At 40.0% G+C, this 22,130-nt stretch overlaps 1 protein-coding gene across 1 annotated transcript in view; it reads right to left on the reverse strand.

Moving 5' to 3' along the window:
- sema3bl (sema domain, immunoglobulin domain (Ig), short basic domain, secreted, (semaphorin) 3bl) overlaps positions 1 to 22,130 on the reverse strand; it is a 63,005-nt gene that overhangs the window by 38,401 nt on the left and 2,474 nt on the right. Inside the window, exons 2-3 of the mRNA XM_070839046.1 lie at positions 7,978 to 8,138; positions 1,146 to 1,208 (exon numbers count right to left, since the gene is read on the reverse strand). Of these exons, the coding sequence (XP_070695147.1) occupies positions 1,146 to 1,208; positions 7,978 to 8,138 (224 nt within the window). The remainder of the gene's footprint in view (positions 1 to 1,145; positions 1,209 to 7,977; positions 8,139 to 22,130) is intronic.

A 22,130-nucleotide genomic window follows, 5' to 3' on the forward strand; every position in this document is an offset into this window, starting at 1 on the left:
ATGTTCCTCTGAAAGCTTTCTCTTTCCCTGTCTTTGTCCTTTCTTCAAATAAAGATTATTAATGGCAATATTAAGAGTTCACTATGATTATTTGATTATGTTGGCAGTGCAGTTGACTTTATTAGAGTTATAGTTTATTGTACCTTTCTGGGAATGTGGGGGGACTGATTAAAGCACCAGTTTCTGTAGGGGAGGAAACTGATGTGTTAGCATAACACAGCATGGCACTAAACTGTCTAAGTACGCCATTTATAGTATACTTAGTTTGTTATACTGCTAGAGGCACATGATCCACTTCACACCACAACAGGTGCCATTTGGGGACTGAAAAAGAGGACTTATATTGCCGTGAGAGCATAGATAGTTTGTATCCCGGGTTTAAAATGTCTTTTTCATAGATTAGAACTAGAAAAATTCTAGCAGGGACTGGAAAATACAGGAGAACCAGAGAGCAGAGCAAACCAGAGCCAAAATGCCTGAAAATCCGTACACCAACTTGACAAGCCAGGGTCTGCAGGACACAAGTGCCCTGCTGAGAGCTGGTCCTCTGCTCTTCACTGGAGGGATTTTGGCAAAAGGTAAAGAAGTGCTCAACGCGGTCACCTCATTCATGGAAAAAGCAGGGTCCATTGGGTTCAATTTTGACCACGCTGTTCTGTCAAGTTACTGGAAACAGGAGTGAGTGTCCAAAAGCAGACACCAAGGCTCAGCTGGTATCATAAAAGGCTTACACAACAAGCAGGCGGTCGGGCCAGGCAAATATATTACTGACAGGACATTGGCAACAGAGCTACCTACAACGTACAGGCTGGAAACAGGTATTGAAAGCTATAGCAGCAAAGCAAAATAAGCCATTTTACAATGGCTGGCTGGAAATTGGCCTTTACTATATATATGCTCTTTTAGGCTGGTGTCTGGATCAGACAATCTCTGGAAGGAAGACGATCAGAGGACAGGTGAAGATTTGATCTGGGTAGCACTAACTGAAGCTAGGTCATGTCTGTGAGGGTTGTGACTGTGTAAACTTGTTGTGCATGAAGTTTAAATGTTGCATTAAATGTTAAATGTTGAATTTTCCTTGCATTTATCACCCAGCTTCCAATGGAAATATTACAATTAATAAGATTTAATTGTCCGTCGCTCACCTGTGGGTCCTTCCCCGTTTGAATGCAGTCCTCTCTGTTGCCAGGTAACGGGGGCCAGTAGATCTACAAAGGAAGAGGGAAAGAGAAAGATGGAGGAACAGGGAAAGAAGAAAAAAGTGTGATGATTAATTACCTCATAACTTCGAGGTAGTGCAAACAACCACCGTATTCAGCCGTATTGCAAAACGTAATTGCTTTGCTGAACCCACACAGGCTTTATGTGATGCTGTTACTGCAATCAAAACATAATCATCAGCCAATCTGTCATTAAGTTTAAATTATTTTCCCACAAATTTAACTTTAAAGCAATTAGCACCAAATTGAGCAGAGCAGGTCCTCTACACATGATGAAACAAAGGCTTTGGAATGAGGAGCTGAAGACTTTGGGAGTTAACTTTTGGCTTGTAAAACTGAAGCCTTGATTGAGACATGACAGGCGCGTTCATCATTCCAGTTATTCCAGTTCCTCAAATTATACAAAAGGTTCGGTTCATCCAAATTACAAAAAACGTATTTGCTAACTGACCTCTAGCGGCATCTAGCCAAGCTGATCATTTTGATGTTATATGTCCAGGTTTCAGAGTATCTTTACAGAAACAATGTCCTGCCTACTCTGGATGACCCATTGACATTACATAGGAACTACTTTCCACATAATAAATAATCTCTACGAAATATGTTCTGTGGGATATCCAGAGTCATGAGACGTTGTCTTTTTAGAAGATTGATGTTGGTGTTGAATTTTGAAATGCTGTGAACACCAGAAATTAAATTCCTTTCATCTACACATCTCATCCATACATATCTCATATCATTTTGTTTGTCAGAATTTGGGTGAACAAAATTTTATTTGAGATTGACAGCTAGAAACTTTTTTAACACACCAAACACCTTAAGGCAGGAAAACGTGCTTACTGATACATACCACTTTTCTTCTTAATTAGACCAACATGTAATTAAGACTGATTAGTCCAAATAAAAAACAACTTTTTTCACACATTTCCCAGAGTACTATGTACTACTATATTGTCTTGTTGTATATTGTACATTTGCTAGTACTAGTAAATGTCAACGTGTTGACTTCAGAGACTCGTTGCTCCATCCCCTTCAGGGTCAATCTTTTGTTTTGTGCATATAATGAAATTACACCTTTGGCTATGAACAGGAAGGAAAGCTGTGCTCAGTCAAACCCTCAGAGTATCCTAACACGACCATCTGGAGCTAAAAAACAAACCAAATACGAATAAATTAACCTCTCTTCAATTTTCAACTCAAGTTCTCGCATGATAGATCCAGGATTGTCTGCTTAGGAAAGTCCCAAAGTCTTCTTCTCATTCTGCCTGAAAAGCATGAAATAAAAATTTGGACCTGAAACAATGCAAGTTTTCATTCCGCTTACAGCAAATGAAAAATGAAAATCAAATTGCCACTGAAGAGGAAAGTCTGTCTCAGTCTTAGGACAATGACGCGTGTAATACTGTAGTTTTGTGCAGACTACCAGGCGGTTTCTGTGAGACAATAACTCTTTGTCTGGTCCAATAGGAAACTGTCTTTGTTTTGGGTAACATGGAGAGTAGAAACCAAAGAGGAAAAACAAACGGTCCTGATTATGTGCGGAGAGAGAGAGAGAGACAGACAGAGAGAGAGAGACAGACATAGAGAGTGTGTGCTATAGGGTTTGCCCGAGTGTGTATGAATGAGAGCTGTTAAAATGATTGATTGAAACAGAAATTGAGAGATGATGTAAGGTGAGTTGAAAAGATGCGTGAATGTTTCTGCCACACTGACTCAAAAGTTTAAGCGAGAGACAGACAGACAGACAGACAGACAGACAGACTCTGTCATAAATCCTAATTCATCACAGCCAACACAGGATGACTGAAACCTGGCTCACAGAGACTAACATTACTGCACGTACTGTATAGATACAGGATGTAACACGGGACAGCCTAATATGTATTTACATGGATGCTATGATACAAATTCATTATGTTAGATTAAATATCAGATATAAATCAAACTGGGGGAATACTGAGGATATATATATATATATATATATATATATATATATATATATATATATATATATATATATATATATATATATATATATATATATATTGTTATGGTAATGCAAACTGACTACTTGTAATGTAATAGTAAAATTTGGTGTTTTAAGACTTATATTCTTCAAACTTTGCTTTAACCGGCTGCTGGCTGTAGCCTCATGTTTACCATACAGATATGACGCTCTTAACAAGAAAGCAAATAAGTGTATTTCCCAAAAGTTTCAAACTAGTCCTTTAATGAAGAGGATATTTACATCTGAGTTGATGGAACAACAAAATCTGCCTCTGTTTTTATTTGTGAAATCAGCATAAAATGCACATTACTGAAAACCTTTTAGCTTTTGATAGACTCCACCTTAACACCATCGGATTGGAAGGCCTGTTTGACACCCTGCCTGCTTTTGTCTAAATTCTGGCTTGCAATAGTGGGAATCTATTGCAAACAATCATTTGTTTCAAGCTTGACTGAAATGAACAAATAAATTAGAGCCGGTCCAAAACTTGGCTTGAAATGGTCTAGATCTCTGGACCAGTTTCTTTGGCACTATGCTGACCTGATATGAATGTGTGCCTGTCGAAAGGCCTGGCTCACACACACACACAATCTGACCTGAAGCAACCAGACTATTACTGATGCACTGTGAAATCAGGCCCTGCCTAAAACTTGGTAATGCTCTGTCAGTGCACTGCAATATTCCATCCATCGTCCAAGAGTCACACTTTAGGAAATATGGCCGACCTCCACCAGCCATCCATGTTCTTTCCTCTGTTTAACTGTGTCTTGACACTTCATCAGTGTGACCCTGCCTCCTACAAGTGCTCTTTAAATTTTAATCCACCCTCACATATTGATCTTTGATCTTTGAGTGTTTGTTTTAACTGTGAAAAATCTTCTCAGAGCCGGAAACAAGCGAGCCAAGCAGGATGGTCGAGAGCATAAGCTGTTCTTTACTTTTAACTGCTCCTGTGACTGAACAGGGCCTTCGAAAACATTAGAAGCAACTGACAACAACCTATAGCAGATCAAAACCCTCTAGTATTACACTTCATAGTTCAGATTATACAAAGTGAGGAAAGAGACCGAACAACCACCAGAGATTTGAGTAATCCGACTTGTTTCTTACAAAAAAGGTACACAAAGTAGATCAAATAAATGGAATACTTGTGTCAAAAACCCTGTCATCTTCATATTTTTGTTTCCACTGTTTATGTGCGGTCAAGTTGTAACTCTGTCACTTAAAAGCAGTAAAATAGCTGAGACACAAGCTACTGTACTGCATGAACAACATCATCATGCTCAACTCAGCTGTAATTTATGCACAAAATCCATTTGTCTTTTTGTCAGCTGAGTGTTGCTCAGCCAAAGCAAAATTTGGCAGAATCATAGAAAAGAAATCATGGGATGTGATGAGTTCATTTTTGATTGAATCAACTGCAACAAGGCTAGAATTGCCTAATTTGAATATTGGGCTGAAACGTTGTAAGAACCTTTGCACTCTTTAATCCTACAAATAGCACAGAGGAAAAAAATCTGTCCCTAAGGAGTAGGTTTGAATTTCAACACAACCCCTGCCTTTATCAACACGTCACTTTTTGTATAGTATCCCTTTAAGGCCAGAGGGATTACTGTAGAATTAAAACACCCAGAAGGAATAGCAACACAAGATTGACTGTACTAACTAAACACAGCAAAATAAAGCAGTTGTCTGACAAAGTCTTTGACAGGTGTCGACCACATTTACTGGCCAAAATAAACCCCAAAACCAACCATGTCTTCATGTTTGTGTTTTAGCAAGGAGAAAGTAGAATATTTACATTTACTTAGACATTTACAGGAACTAAATCAATACTTTCCATTACATTTTTCCTGGGTAAGTATCATGAAGCAAATTGTTCCACTTCCCAGTTTTGATTCAGTAAGAACTAGACCACATGTGGGCAGAAACACGTTGGATGCACTGATTTAATGCCATCTGACTTGTTCTCAACCAAAACCTTGTGTTTAGAATTAAATTTTACTCCACTGATGGTCAGGGTTATAGTGGAAAGGGTGGCAAACTAGGTTTTTATGCCAAAGAAATATTGTAGGCTGTGTTAGGCAGAGTTTGAGTTGTAAAGCTACTGGTTAATGTGATAGTTAATAACTTTATTAACTAATTAATTAATTATGATTAGGACAATGTTTTTCACTGTGTACATGTTTTGGAAACATAAATAATAAATTGCATAACATTATCAGTCAGACTTAACTTCTATTCTATATTCTATAAACTATTTTATTCAAGTCTCATAGGCACAAGTGTGCTGCTACAGCTCCAGCAAACACATTGGAGTTTAACCCAAACATGCACATGATTTTCCCCAAATTAATTCAAAGGAATAGTTTAACACTCTGGGATATACATTTTCATTGAAAGATGAATCTCATGATGATTAAACATTGAACTGCAGCAGACACTAAATAATGAGTGAAAGCAGGGGAAACAGCTAGCTCTGTCCTAGGTTCCAAAACCTGTAGTGCACCTTTAAAGCTCATAAAGCACGTTGTATCTTGACTTTTTAATCTGGACACAAATGGTAAAATGCACAATTAACAATTTGTGTTGTTTACTGAGAGTTTTACAGTATGGTGGGCATATTCTTTAACATAGAAGTGAGCCATGCTGTTTGTGGGGCCTTTGAGTTTTCAACATGTTCACAAGTTCTTTTGTGAAGGCAAACACTAAATTCATTGCATTTTTGTTATTTTGTTGTTTTTTTTTCTTGCCTCTTCTTGCAGCTCTGGTTTTTGGAGTACTTGGCAGCTGTGTGTCATCTTGTAAACCTTTGTTTCTTTGAACCAGCATCACTGATAGGTTTCAGAACAGCTGTCTCTGATAGAAGCATGAGCATTAAAAGCTTCCAGTTAACTAGAATATCAACCAGCTTCACGTGTGATCACCTGCCAAGAAGACAGAGGGCAGTGAGGCTGACAGGAGAATGAAGACGCATTAAAGGGCGGATAAGGTGGGCGACATCTGGCTCTGTGTGTCTGCAAAAACCCCGTTCACCCATTCACTTTGAGTCATCAGTCTCTTTGACCCATGCATGAGCACAGATATCGACACACATGCACACACACATACACACAGACAGCAAGGTTTTCTGTTTAAGAGTTATTTCTGTTCTGTGCTGCGAATGGTACACAGATTATACTGGGCACCCTGCTGGGAAGTAAAATATGATAAAAAATATCCTGCATATCTTCCCACAAAACCGATCTTCTACAGATACACACGGAGAGGAAATTAAATCCTGTTTTAATTTAAATCTGCTCATTTCCCTGATGTCGCCATCTTCCAATGAAAACTTAGAAAATATCATTCAAAGGTATGATAACTCCACAAATCACAGCAAAACTTATTAAGATGTCTACTGTTGCAGTGAATAAATTACATTAAATATGAATTTCATTCTTATATGAGATGCACATTTTTCCATAATTGTTAACATACTGTGTCTGGTCTGTGTCTGACTCGTAAAAGCACTTCATCACTGTGACATAAACGCAGTGATTATTCTCAGCATTATTAACTTTACTGAAAACAGTTTCAAGTTTCAAAATCATGGATCCAATATTCGTAGATAAAAGAAAACAAAGCTTTAAATCTCAAATGATGATAATAGCACGATGGCGTTCTTTCTGCTCCTTTCTGTCTATGTCAGTGTTTGATGGCAACGGGAATCTGCAGCACAGTTAACAGATCTGACTTCTAGATCATAATCCATCTCTTGTGTCTTTCTGGTGAGCCAGAGAAACTGTAACTCTCACTGTATCACCGCTGTGTTTGACAAGCTGTAATGACAAATTAACGTAAGATTAAAGGTGGTATAGAAGATTTACAACTAGCTGCACTTTTACAGGTGTTTCTGCATCTGGAAGATCAGAAGAAGAGAAGAGAGAGAAATGTTTTGGCAAAGGAAGCAAGACATGCATTTGATTGTTTAGTTTGAGACAACCCTGTTTATAGAACAGAAGCAAGAGGTGCAAATAAGCCCCCCAAATTTCAGATACTACATACGTATGTAGTTCAGAATAGTCCAAATACACCCTCAGAGAGTACGCATGTGTAATCCATTTATTTAGTTTTTTTCACTAAGTTGAGCTTCCTTTAAACCTGCAGTGTGAAACTTTTCTCACCCCCTTCTGGCAGCGAGAGAGTAATAACAGAAACACTGTTGATGCGGCTTAAAACATATGCCTGTTTTATGAGTGTCATCTAATAATCTATTCATTTATTCATTATGAGTTTCTTTTTTATGTGGAGCATCAGAAACTTTTCCTGGTTCGTTTGTCTATATGTACTACATCTGTATGTAGTTCCACACTCCAGCGTTAAGCTTTATTTCATATTTTCATCACTGTTACCATTTCAGTAATGGTACAATAGCAGTAATATAAAATGGCTCTTCAGGTTTGAGTCACTACTTTCAATGCTGATTTATGACACAGAGTGCTTTAACAGATGTTATGTGAAGGGGGAATTCTGGAAAAACACAAAATCTTACGCCTATCTCTTCAAGTCATACATCATCTTCTACAGATTGAAACCCCTTGCAGAGTCACTGCAACCTAAATCAAAATGGAATGATGAATGTAGTCTGTAGTGTAGTCTGTAGAGTAACTACATTTTTACAAAACATCCATCATCAGGGCATGGCAAAATACATTACAATACTTACATTATTCAACTTTAAGTGACTATTTACTCCAAGTAGCTCACCTCTTTGGACTCGCTGCTGGTAGGTCCCAGCAGGAGAGAGTACAGGACATCTTTCCCTCCCAGGAAGAGGCGGTCGCGGTACTCATCCAGGAAGACGGCAGTAAGAGAGAGCTGGCCATGATGGCCGCTGAAGATGGACGATCTGTTGGTGGACAGCAGGTCTGCAGAGAGAGAAAAAGAATGAGCTGTGGCATTCAAAAGAAACCCACAGGAGAGAAAATGAGATAGAACAGGAAGGCAGGATGAGTCGAAGAGGACAGTTAGGGAGATAATAATGGAAGGAGGGAGCAAAGAGATGAATGAGTTTTATTTCCACAGCACTTTTCACAGAAGTTTAAGAAGTTCCCTTTTAGCCACAAAAGCATAAAATCCAAGAGGGAGAGTATGCACATCAAAAAGACAAGATTAAGACTAAACGTGAGGATTAAACTGTCCGTAGCAAGAAAGAGGAAAAGAAAACAGATGAAAGAGACAAAACTATGAATATCAATAAAATCTTTATCATTGTGGAGAATTACTCTGGGGTGTTTAGTATGTGTTTGGAAAGAGGCTTATGATCAAAGCTTTAAGCAGTTTACGGTGTCTTAGAAGATTTACAAGACTAATCAGCCTCGCTCATTGTAGCTGCACCCAACCCCCTGGTATCGTTATCAGATTAGAACTGGTGGGCTTGAAGCCATTTTCAAATATGGAATAACATTGATGGCTTCATCTACCTGCTAACAGCAATTAGTTAAAAAAAAAAAAAAAAAGTAAGCATGTATGCTGGGCAATCTCTATTTCCTATGTTTGTTTCTTAAATGAGATGGTAGAAGTTTGATATTGGTTAATATTATTTGGCAAGTCAAAGTTCAATCATTTAATACCTTAAATGAACTGGTGGTGAGATTCTGTGGTGACACTAGGATAACAGCTGATGTTGAAACCACACAGCGCAGATAAAAATCCATTATCCTCCTTATTTTCTGAATTTTTAATTGTCTCTTTAGTACAGCAAAACTCCCACGTCTCCTGTGGGAATCCAGGTTTAGCACTGGCTTTTGTTCCACTAGCTTTGCCTCCACATCTGCTCCTGTTGCTGCAGTCGACACATTAAAAGATTTCCAGAAAAGAAACAGTACCAACCAGAACATTAAATGTAAAACGAGGGAACGCTTTTAAAAAAATCTGTAATAGACAACAAGCAATGATGTAATAATTGTAATTTTATAATAATAATTGTAATCTAAAATAATTAAGGAAATACTTCATACTCAAAGTCAATATGTCTGACCCTGGTAACTACTGTATTTGAATCCAGTGATGCTAAAAAAAACCTCTAGGTGAGGTGGTGTGAGAGCGCACACATGATGCTCACTCCTGTATAAGTGAGCATGTATCAGTGGAGGAGCAGGAGTCCGTCTACACCTGGCTCTCCTTGCTGATCTGGCAACAGCTTCAAAGGCAAAAGGTTGATGCAATGACTCTGCAGGAGTTCTAGAGGCTGGGATGAATTCAAATTCATGTAGACATGGAGTGTCTGTCACACACACAAATACACAAAAATATATATATATATATATGCGTACACCAGTACAGAAACGTCAGCAAGCTCTGTGCTTCCCAGCCTCTCAGCCTAACACAGGTAGGAGTTTTTTTCTCACACAAACAGGTCTTAAATCTGCCTCTCCTTCCTTTCCTTTTTTGTCCTGACTCTTCTTCTGTGTCACCTCTCTCCGTCTGTCTGTCTTTATGTAACAAGACGAGGAGAGAAATATGTGTGTGTGAGAAGACATCCTTGGTATGTCAAGCTCTCGGTGGAGGAGACTTTCGACTAAATCGGCTTCCCGTCTACCTCTCACCACTCGTCTGTCGCACTCGTTATTCCTCTCTCGCTTTTTCACTTCACACACACACTAACCTGCCTGCACACACACACACACAGAGTGAGAAAGTAGGCCCAGTCACTCACCACTCAGCAAGCGTACTGACTGAGTGAAGCATAGGGGCCCCTTGTACCAGTGACACCTTGTCCATCACTGGGGCCTCGCAGACAAACACCTACGGATGATCTGTTTTTATTAGCAATCTCCGTTTCTCAAACTCATAAGCTTACACACACTCACACTCACACACACACTCACACACTCACACAGATATATACACAGATTCACCCTAGTTTACCCTCATTACCAGTGCAGAAAAACTTTCACAGTGAGAGAACCCTTTCAACACTTTAACCCTTTTCTCTGTATATGTGCTCACTAATAGGGTTTTACAGCAGTCAAATCAAAACCAGGATGAACCGACAACTCTGCCAAAACACTCTTCTCCGCTGAGGCCAACCAGCGTCGGAGCTTGTTAAATGTTGTTCCTCTAACAGACAACGATAAAGAGAATAGCCTTATTAGAAAGACTGGATATAAAATTTTAAAGCTGCTGGCAAAAAAGAAATAACAAGGAGACACACAAGCAGGAAGACATCAGGGATACACCATAGGGAGAGAGGGGCTGAGGGGAAGTTAGAGAAAGTTGGAGAGGGAAGAGAGGGGGGGGGGCATTGTGGCTTTTAGCAGCTGGTAAAAGTAACAAAATAATGAGCGGGAAGAGAGACAGGCGGAGAAAGCCACAAGACAGACAGAGAGCGTAGAGCTGTATGATGGATTTATTGGGAATGACATGGTAAGCAGGAAATATATGATGAGGAGACAGAAAAGAAGATAAGCTTCAGTACTGTTTTACATTAGATACTCATGATCTGTACATAACATGTGCATTCATACCAAATGTTTTATTTTTTGTCATTATATTAATTCTTTTGACTTCATTTTTCTGATTCTAGCATTTTCTTGGTGAAAAGCTGATAAAGTCACAATACTACATGTATTTATGTGATTTGAGCAAGTTCACCGCCTCGCACAAGTCAAACTTTAACACTCAGGCACCGATACTTCAGTAAAATGTCTTTTCTCAACACAGTTTATCAGCAGAACACGCAGGCAGCTCTACACATCGTCAGCTGATGACTGACTGTCTCCACGATTTTTTTTTCCACGTATCTGTGAGCGCTGAGATGACCTCAGGCTGGAGAGTGAGTGATGAAAAATAACTCGTGGTGTGTGCTGAGGCCTTTAACAGATACTGTAGGTAGTGGGTGGAAATCTAATGTTCACTGCACACCTCCTTGTTTGGACAGGAAGGATTGCAGAAGATGGACGCTCTCAGGTTACCAGGGCACGGTTGTCAAACCGCTGTAAGCCATGTGTGTTTAAATGTAACTCAAGCACAAAGTTCACTAGATTAGAGCTAAATACTTACTCATCAAAATCATTTTCAGGGTGAAAATGAAAAAATTAGCAAAAAAAAAAAAACAGACAAGGTAAAATCCTGATCAAATCCTCAAAAACTTACCAACTCCAGGGGTATAGTGGGGTACCTCTGTATCTCATAAATCACTCAGACGTATACACAAATCTCCCTCAAATAACAACAAGAATGTAAGCACATAGCTATCACAGCCACACACACAAACAGAGGGGAAAGGTGAGCTAACAGCTTCCATCTGTCGCTTGTTATCACTCCAGCAGCTCATCGCCTCACTGTAGAAACCACACCACTGTCTCACCTCTCTCTCTCTTTCTCTCTCTCCTGCTTTCTATCTATCTTTTCCATCTATCCGTTTAACCTATCTCCACTCTGTCTTTTCTGTTTATCCATCTTCCACTTCCTCTCTGATGCAATTGTTCCTCTCTTGAAGTCACTTTCAAATATGTCTTTAATTTCACCTCTCGTGCCTGTCCATCTGTCTTCCTGTCAGGCTCATCTTTGCTACTACATCTTTCTCCCTTGTCTCTCGTTTTCTCCGTCTCGTGTCGGGAGACCCTATGCATCTACAAAATTCCACACAGCATCCATAGGGAAACTTCTACATCTGTCTCCAATGTGTCGTGTCTCCCTACGGGCAGCCAGCCGACACTGTATTGACAAACAGCAGCCGTGCCAAACCATAGCGACACGCGAGCGCAGCATCTGGTTTCACTGTACGTGCCAAACCACAGCTATGGCATCACACAGTCTCGGCCGCTTCAAAGATATGTATGCAATAATCTGTTCTGGGATTTGTGTACGCTTTCAGTGTTCTGCTTTGTCAGGGTGAGGCCTGCACTGGTGCATGTGGCGGTGCGATCTAATTCACTGCTGCTGTTTAACGACTATAATCAAGCTTCTGATTTAAGATACAAAAAAGAAGAGAAAAGATCTAATGTGATGAAACTGTAGGCATGAGGCGATACAGGGCAGATGTACAATAAAGTGGTTAAAAAATAAGATTTGCAATGAAAGGTCTGGAGATGAGAGAAAGTGGGTTCAAGAGGAGTAACAGGAGAAAGAGATTTACATAGAAAAAGACTGTAAAAGTTCACTCCCAAATCTCATGCTGATATCTCTAATGTACAAATTGGGCACAGGCCGAGTGTAAGCTATGTTAAGCTGCAGACACACACACGTATATGTGCGTATCCAAGCAGAAACACACACACACACACACAATAATAATAATATGTTACTGTTGGTTCAGTGGGAGAGAGGGACACATCTGAAGCCTATTACACCCCCTGTGCTACAAAGTGTATGCCAGGAACACACACACACACACACACACACACACACACACACACACACACACACACCACCATGAGTCCCTGCTTCAGTCACACCTATTCTCATCTACCAGTCTCACTCTCAAAATATTGCTCTTTGACATTTTGTTTTCATGAGCTCTGACACACAAACACACACACTCACAAGCAAATAAAGACCCATTAGACTCATTACACCTCTGATAGACTTCCCAGGGTATCATTAGATCTCGCCTGTATATTGTTGCAGTGTGCCAAGTATTTCTGGAATCTGCTGCATGCACAAAAAGTCATCTCACAGTTCTCCTCCTCCTCCTCCTCCTCCTCCTCCTCTCCCAGGGCTCATATTCTCTCTCAACCTTAATTCTGCCTCCTCGCGTGGTTGGACAAATTACCTAAATGGATTTTTTTTTCTGACCCAAATCTACTCATTTTACTGTATATACTGTATGTAAAGAGTCCCTAAGCACGGCTTCAGTAGCTTGACAGTAGACTCTAGTTTTTCTGCACATCACATTTAAATCCATGTCACATCTTAATGGTATTAAAGTTAATCTTCCATTTTCTAAACTCTTCTATAAGCGTAAGTCTTCTATAGCTGAGTTAGGGATACAGTTATTATATTTACCAAAGACACCAAACAATTTTCGTTTTTTTGTTGTTTTTTTGTTAAAGGACCATTGTGATTTATGTCACCAGGCAGGATTTAATATATAGGGGCTGGATTACTTTTCTAAATGAAAACTCTTCTTCTCTCTCTCTCTCTTCGCTGTAAAAGACAGCAGCAGCAGATGAAGGGAGGCACAGCTGTGGCCTCTCAGAGAGCAGAGTAATGGTGACAGAAAGGCAAAGTTCAGACTTTCACATACATTTTATTATGGGTTGATCATTGTTGTCTTTTCTGGCATTTCTTTCTGGTTTCTAGTTCATTACAGAAATATATTGCAAGTGCATCCTCTGTGTGTTTTTCTTATTTCTCATGTTTCTGTATTCATAAACGTTTCGGAAGAACTCAGAGAACAGTTCTGATTCAAGATGTAATTAGTCAGATTACTGACATATACTGACAAAATTATTATAGAGTAGCTAAGTTTCCAGGTTTCTTTGTGAAGCTCAGTTATTTATAAAAACAATAATGCACAGCTATTACACCTCCAGATATCTGGGTTTTCCTGCAGAGATACCACAGGGCTGATAACTCATGACAGAATAAATCCTGGGATTTCCTGCCAACCTGTTACTGCTCCTCACTGTAGATGTCATTCTATCCGCACGGCTCACATTTTTAACACACTTGATCAAGTTATAAAACCATGAGGTCACACACAAAAACTCTATTTACCGTAAGCCTGATTCAGTTTCTTTCTTTAGGTTTCATTTTCATTCTCTTTCTGTCATTCAGTTTCAGTTTGATTCAATTGGCTTTACGGTTAGAACATCATTCATGCGTTGCCAAAGCACAACCATCACAATGAGGGACAACATCAAGGAATGAAATCAACAAAAAAGACAAAGTGAACAGCGATACTAGTCAACAGAACAACATAGAGAACTAAATAAATGACAACAGACAAAATAAAATCGTAAAGTACAATAAATAGAAGTGAAAGTAAATATAGAGATGAAAGGAAAATAAAAGGACATGGGGCAGTAAGGGTATGAGTAGGAGTAAGAGTATGTATAGAGTACTATATATCTACAGTTTGTCTTACAGTTGTCTCTCTTGTTATGGCAGAAGGTGACATATTTAGCAGCCGTCACTGCACATTGTTTCTTTTCCCCCAGAACGAGGGCAAGTTTTTTTCAAATGTTTTGGAAAGAATTCATCCTTAATATTCCTGTATTTTGACATTTTGTTAGAAAGTGTAATTCTGTCTGTCTGTCTCTCTCTATCACACACACACACTGACATTTTCAAGGCTTCTTCTCTCACAGCCATCTCATCAGAGTTCCTGTCACCCGATCTTCCCTACCGGGCCAATCAAAACATGGCGCAGGGTGTTACCTCATCACCCTCGATTCTCATCAAACCTCACCCTCCTCTGCCTCCCCTTCCTCCCTCATTTCATCATCTCTCTCCCTCCCTTCTTTTTCTCCTTATCTTCCTCCCTCCCTGACAGCCAGTTGCTTTCTCTCTATCCATCTTTCTCAGTCGTCCACTTTCATCTTTCCCCCCCCCCATGTTTAATCCACTCTTACTACATTACTCACCCGTACCACACACACCACTTTATCTCTCTCATCCAAAGTGATCCATGACAAACTCCACTTCTCTTAACCCAAGCTTTCCTCCATTCTTCTCCTCTTCCCTGCTTCTTTACTTCACTCTCACTCCCTTTAGACATCTTTGCAGTCTGTCTTCCTCTCTCCTCACTTCTTTCTCATCCTTACTTTGTTTCATCAGTCCTGCAGCATAGTTCTCCTTGAAGACAGACCAATGTTATTTCTCTCCCTCATTCTGTGTGTGTGTGTGAGTATCTGAGGCCTGCAACTCTCTATACAAGTTTGATGACATTTGTTTGAGCAAAAATTATCTGGATGTACAGGATGTAGCACAGTGTCAATGTGTGTGATTCTCTGTTGTGCAATAAATTAAGTGAATACATGAGAGGAAAGTAAGACAATTGGTTAGAATATACATAAGGCAGCTCTTAACACACATATGCGTCCAAGTATGCACACATGCACAAACTGAGCAGAGCTTTTCTTTGGTAACAGGTAGCCTGACTGTGGTATTTGTGTTTATCAGCTGCTGTCTAATAGACACATCAGTCCACAGTGGAGTCCCTTGTACTCCGTTCATCTTGTCAGCAGCTCCAGTGGAACTAATTGATTGCTTCAAGAGAGGGTGTGTTTGTTTCAGTGGCAGGGGGCGCAGCACGTCAGTGTGTGTAACATGTAATGGCTCCCATCCTGCATAAAAGAGGGTTCCCATCACCTCTGGCCTGTTTTTCTATTGCTTTGCATTGGTTCTGAGCCAAAGTGCCAAATGGTAGGATACTGAACTGACATGAGAAGACAAGAAGAATCCTTTATGTCTTTGAGTGTGTGTGTGTGTGTGTCAGTGTGTGTGTGTGTGTGTGTGTGTGTGTGTGTGTGTGTGTGTAATCATTCTAGTAGATTTTTTCCTTCTGTTTTGCTTTCTTTGCCTGCTTGCTGTTCTCTGCAGGAAGATCCAGCTGCACTATATGTAACGCCTGGTAATCCTTTAATGTCTCCAGTGAAAAAATACACAAGCAGAGCTGAGGATGTTTATCTATCTCATAGAGAGAGGCTGGTGGAGGGAGGTTTCTTTCTTAAGCTGGAACAATAAGACTAACTATAAAAAGCTGGCAAGGCATCTGTCATTGCAACACCACGACCCAGCATGCACTTGGCGGACGGTGACATACGGGAGGAGGCCAAGTTCAACATTAGTCCAAGTGAGCGCAAAGTTTTCACAAGGTGTTATTATGAGACTGCGATATGTTGAAAGCATTAAAAGCTTGTGCAGCGGGAGGCCATGTAAGCTGTACTAACTGTCATCTTAATAGCACTGGTTTTCAATACTGGAGCCGTCGTATCGTCCAAATGTTTGCTGGCACGTTAGAGACACTCAAGCAAAACATTCATTCCTCAGGATGAGTTGTAGCACATTTGGTGATCCCTTAACTTCATCTAGTGTCATCATCAGGTCAAATTTTTTTTATATCTCACAGAGGTGCTAGTGGATTCTTAATCATGGTAATGATCTTTCCTGTATATTAAAGGTGGAATGAGTAGGAGAAAACAATGTACATTCATAGAAAATAATCCATTTGAATCATTTATGACGCCCCAGATGTGTGTAGCCACGTCTGTATCTGCGGGATCGGCATCAACATTTGGGTGGTGTGTGTGTGTAGAGAGGCAAAACTCACACAGTGAACCTGGCGTTAGCTTTCACCTACTGGCCTTTTACACTAACTACAGTCAGTTGAGCCAGGGAGGAGGGGCCAACTTTAAATAATGTGTTAAAAAATGGTAACCATAAAATCCTACTCTTTCTACCTCTCTTTAACCAGCTGATTTTAATGGTTCTTTTATAAGTGGTTCTAGTAGGCTAACCACAAACAGCCATCATGGCTACATCAACCACTCTCCATACAGCAAAATCATATTTTTATTTCCATGCAGGGTTGCTGTATGAAAGTAGGTAGAAACTTTAGCTTTGATCATGATATAGACGGCATTAACTTTCCGAAAAAACGGATTTCACACACCCATTTTCATCACAACTGTCTAATGTTTCTGCAAACCAAAATATGCCTTAAGGCTCATTTCAAAGACCCCGTAATGAAATCAAAATCGCATATTTTAGCTGATATTAAGAGCTGAAACAGAGCAAAAATAACAGAAACCAAATAGAAAGGACCAAACAGAGCAGAGTAGATAACAATAGATCAGATTGGTACCAGAGCAGAGGTTAGACCTCTTGAGGACAGCGGGGAGGGGATCTGCAGTGTGTGTGTTCAGTCTTCAGGGTGTGTCAGAGTGTTGAAAGTTTAGAGAAATAGATTTTCAGGGCTTGAACCCCCCTTGTGAACATCCACTGCTGTGATTTGTAGCGCTCATGTTAAAACAACGGCCATCGCTGTGGACACTGGGGTTGGTTTTGGCTGGCCTCTAAGCATATACGTACTCACACACACACACACACACACACACACACACACACACACACACACACACACACACACACACACACACACACACACACACACTATCTTTTCTTTAACTTGGACATGCTAGTCAAACAAGAGTGAATAGACAAAGATTTCACAAAGGAAAGAGATACAGGATACTCCTGCTATGTGCACAACACACACACACAGACACACACACACACATCTCCCATAACTCCTGTGTGTAAATGGAGTACTTACTAATCTAAATGACAGATGGTCAAAGCCACATTGTTGGGATTAGAATCCTCAACCTTTGCTTCTCAAAGAGACCAGTGTCTTTCAGCCTCCAGGTTAGCCTCTCTCTTCCTTTTATCCAGCTATCTGTCATTCCTCCATCTCCCTCATCTCTTTTCCTTTCCTTTTAATTTTAGTGCTTGTCTGTCCATTTTTCATCCATGTCTCTCTCTCCACCACGGTACCATGACCTCTTTTTATCTGCCTTACTCTGGTATTTCCATCCCCATCACCTAATGCTCTCCTTTTCCACTCTTCATTCACACTCTTCCTCTTTTTTCTATACATTCGCTCTTTCATGGATCCATCATTTGTTTTCTCTCCACAGTTCTTCCATTCACAGATCTTTCATTCATTACTTCCCTCTCTTTACCCTCTGTCCTCATTTCACTCTGTTCTTTGAAATTCATTGATGTTTCCTCTCTTTCATGGACATTCCCCTCTTCCATTCATCTTTCAGCCCGTTGATTCGTGCCAGCATTCGGGGCACATGTTTTAATTCACAGTTCAGCCTAGTAGAGGCCTGTGTGCACTGACCTTTAAGGGGCATCAATGCAGTGTTTATCTTGACATGTTATGCAGCAAATCTAAGCATTTTGAATCCAGCAGGGGTTTATCAGTCTACCCTCTGACTTTAAAAGTCATAATGAGTTAGATTTGTCTGTCAGATCTGTCAGGTGTAGTTGGCAGGTGTTTACCAAGCGGCAGTCCAGCCATACAGTTTACACTTTGTGCAATGGATTTGGACTGCATAAATCTACACAACTTTTAGTAAGTTCTGACTCCATCAAGAGATACCCAGAGTCACAAGTGATGGCTTAACATCTTAAGGGACATTGCAGAACTTAATATTTTTCATTGTCAACAAATTACATGAAGAAAAAACAAAAACCAACAATGTCCTAGTCAGTCTCAATACTCAATACCTTGTCTGTGGCAAACTTTCCCCTAAACTCATGCTTTATGTAATTGATTATACAAGAGGGATGCTTTATGTCATGTTAGCTAGGGCTAGTATCATTTAAAAAATGATGATGCCAATACCAACAGTCATACTATTAAAGTGATACCAGTCACCAATAGTATTAGTGATAGTATTTAATTGGAGACATTTTCTCCATGCTTGATGAGGTGTTTTATCATGGTATATTAATTCTCCCAGTTTTTCCTAGTATAGCAGGCAACACATATATAACAATCACTTTCATTTGCTGTGTGCAAAACCACACAAACAGTCATTTTTTAGGGGTAAGAAATTGAGAAATTTCGATACTACTTGGCACTGCATTACTTCAGTTGATACCTGAAAGTTATTGAGTACTGATAACTAGGCTTAGTGATCATACTCATCTCATGGCCATATGGCAAAAAGTTATAATCAAATAATTATCCAGAGTTTTTTACCCATGATTAGATCACGTTCACCTTGGAGAGTTAACTGTGGCACAAAGCAAAATTACTGTTGCTATGGTTACCTGCTTAGTTTATCTTACTGCAATGAAACCTACTTTCTATGGCCTTGGTATAATATTATTTGTTAACTCAGAACAACCTTCACTTTTTGGCAGCGTTCTTTCATATATCAAATAATAGTTGATAGGAATAACAACATAATTGTCTTTACTGGCCTCGTAGAAAACTACTTCTGCGATATGTAGATATAGATCAAACAGTTCTATATCTACATAATCAGTTCTACATCTACAGAACTACCCACCCCTTCCAGGTTCATTTCAAATCTGCTCTGCCAAGAAATGAGCCTCAACCTCACTAAAATCTAATTTCCTTCGTTAGCAGGAGAAACAATAGAAACAGTCACCGGTGGGGTTTTCTTCATGACAAGCTGTGGTTCAGTCCCAGCCAACAGAAACAGCGAAGGATAGATATTAGCATCCACAGTGCTCATGAAGGATTTCTTACACAAAAGTTGTCTCATCTTTGACCACCATGTGGCTCTCTGATGTGTGAAATCTCTCTTTTGTGTCCCTTTGCTTGTTTTTTTCCTTTTGCTGACACTGACTTTTTTTCTTTTCACTCAAACATCACCTCTTCTCTTCTCACGCCAGCTTCCTCTCCATCTGTGCTCTCTGATCTGGCCCTGTGTTCATCTCAATCGTTTTTCCAGCTCCCCTTTTCTCTCACACTGTCAATTTTCTCCCCCTAATTCTTCCATCTGTGTTGCCTGTGATCCAGCCAGGCTGAGAGTTGTCACATGAGTGACGCTGTTGACTCGCCACACAAGTGACACCTTGAGACAAACAGATGCCGACATCAGATGCAATAGCTCTCTCTCTCTCTCTCTCTCTCTCTCTCTCTCTCTCTCTTCGTCAGATACGCTCAAGCACACACAGCTGACTTCAAACACACACACACAAACACTTCAGCAGACACAGATGTCTACATCAGAAGCAATACGTCTCTTGAACATTTTGCACTTCGTACACTCCTACACAGTAACACCTACTCACACACACATAGAAATGCTTTACAGATCAAAAACGCCTACACACTAACACCTCGGCACACACAGACATCTACATCCAACATACTCACTGTGCCTTTCTCTTCCCTCTCACACACACACACTCACTCTTCACCCCTCACATCATGCCCGCGGTGTCAGAAACATGTAGCGTGTTTCCTCTGTCAACAGGTCCACATACCAGACAGAAAACCTCTCTGTGCTGTGTCTGTAGCCTCCAAGCTCAAATACAGTTATTATATATGAAAATACTAAGTAAACAAAAGATGGTTTTTGGTTTTTGGTTTATATTCAAACCACAATACCGAAGTACAGTATCATGCCCAGTCGATATGTTTTGGTTAATGTTGAACTTTGGACACTTAAATGTATGTTTAGTACACTTTTCATAGGAGTGACATCCAAGCAGTAACCCATGAGCTACATTGCAATTATACAGACAAAGCACATATTACTTAATGGATGTGAAGTGTTCTGTGAATAAAGTTATAGGTGAATTATTGATTCAAGAACATTACATAGTTTTTCAGCCCAGGGCTCAGTGGTATACAGCAGCTATGTATGAGTGGCACAAGGGCTATGGTTAACCAATGTTAGCTCTGTGGTCGTGGGCCTGTCTGGGGTATACCCTACCACCTGGGACCCTAGGATTTTAAAAATGTATTTACATGTGACATTTTGTTCGCATGTGGCCACAATATCAGAGCGATAACACCCTCTGAATGTAACATACTGTAACACTAAAATGCCCTTCTCCTTCTTTCTTCGCTTGAGAGTTTAAATATGCTATTTAACTGTTATCAACTTCTATAAATTCATCTCTTTATAATTATAGTGGATCTTACAGCTGAAATCAATTAAGGTCTCTAGCTTTCACCTGGAGCACGACGTCATTTCAAGCTGTTTCTTGTCATTTTCACATTTTCTTTCTTTCATTAATCTATTTGGACTTTTTTTCCCGTATACTGTAAACTTTAAATATTGGCTATTGAGCCTGCGGGCTTGAGACCCCTTTGACTATATTCTAAAAACTTACACAAACATTTGAAATTTAAACACATGTCAACCATTACTTAAACAGTAAAATCTCTGAAACGCTCTCTTCTTTCCAATATTTCTTTGAGCTGAAGCTTATATACATCCTAGTAAAAAAAAAAAAACATGTGTCTGACAAGCCAGTTGGCTTGGCTACTAAACCTTCAAGTTTCTCTCTTTTGTTTCCTCTTTTCCTCTCCTTAGCTGGGTTTTAGATCGGTCCAGAGGCCTGGGAGCACTTAAACTGAACTTTGGAAAAGCAGGAGAGAGGAAGACTGCAATGAATGAGCTATTACATGGAGCAGGGAGGGAGTGATGCCTGCAAAATGGAAAGAAAGATGAAACAGAATGGAAAAAGAAAGGAAAAGCTGAAAGATGAAAGGATGGGAGACACCCTGCATTCCAGCAGCTCCGGAGTCTCCAACAGACTCCCGGTGACAGATTGCCCCTCTCCGCCTATGAACAACTAACACCCGTCTGAATGTATGCATCAGGGCAACGGCAACTGAGAAAACAAACTCATTAATTCACAGGCTGTAAGCGAAAACAAACAGAACCCTTCACTCTGAGAACTAATGCAATCTGATCAAAATAGGACACTGGTGTGTGCATTGGTGCTTTCAAGTGCCCCCCTGCCTTTGGCAAGACAAAGTGAATATTGTATTAGACAGAGTGTGTATGTCTAAAGTCAGAGTGTGTTTGTGTGTGTCTGAGCGCATAAATACACACGGGGAATTCGAATGAATAAATGAAGCAGGCAGACTGAAGAAAGGAGAAGACAAATGAAAGACATACAGAGACGGACAGAGAAAGGCAGAGAGAGATGCATGATGGGAGGATGGTATAGATGCTTGGCAGAGGGCTGGGAGTCCAGCCAACCACGCGCACACACACACACACACACACACCGAATACCTCGACACTTCAGTGTCACTTTGTAAGACACACACATTCTTTCTTTTGTTGAGGAGAGTTTGAATTGCAAATTAGGTTTTCATAAATTATGAGGATTTCCTCTAAACATGTTAATGTCTGATAAATAAATTGGGTAGAACTAATTTTTCAGATGTCTAGGTTACA

This window comes from Pempheris klunzingeri, chromosome 11, assembly GCF_042242105.1.
Source record: "Pempheris klunzingeri isolate RE-2024b chromosome 11, fPemKlu1.hap1, whole genome shotgun sequence".
Taxonomy (NCBI): Eukaryota; Metazoa; Chordata; class Actinopteri; order Acropomatiformes; family Pempheridae; genus Pempheris; species Pempheris klunzingeri.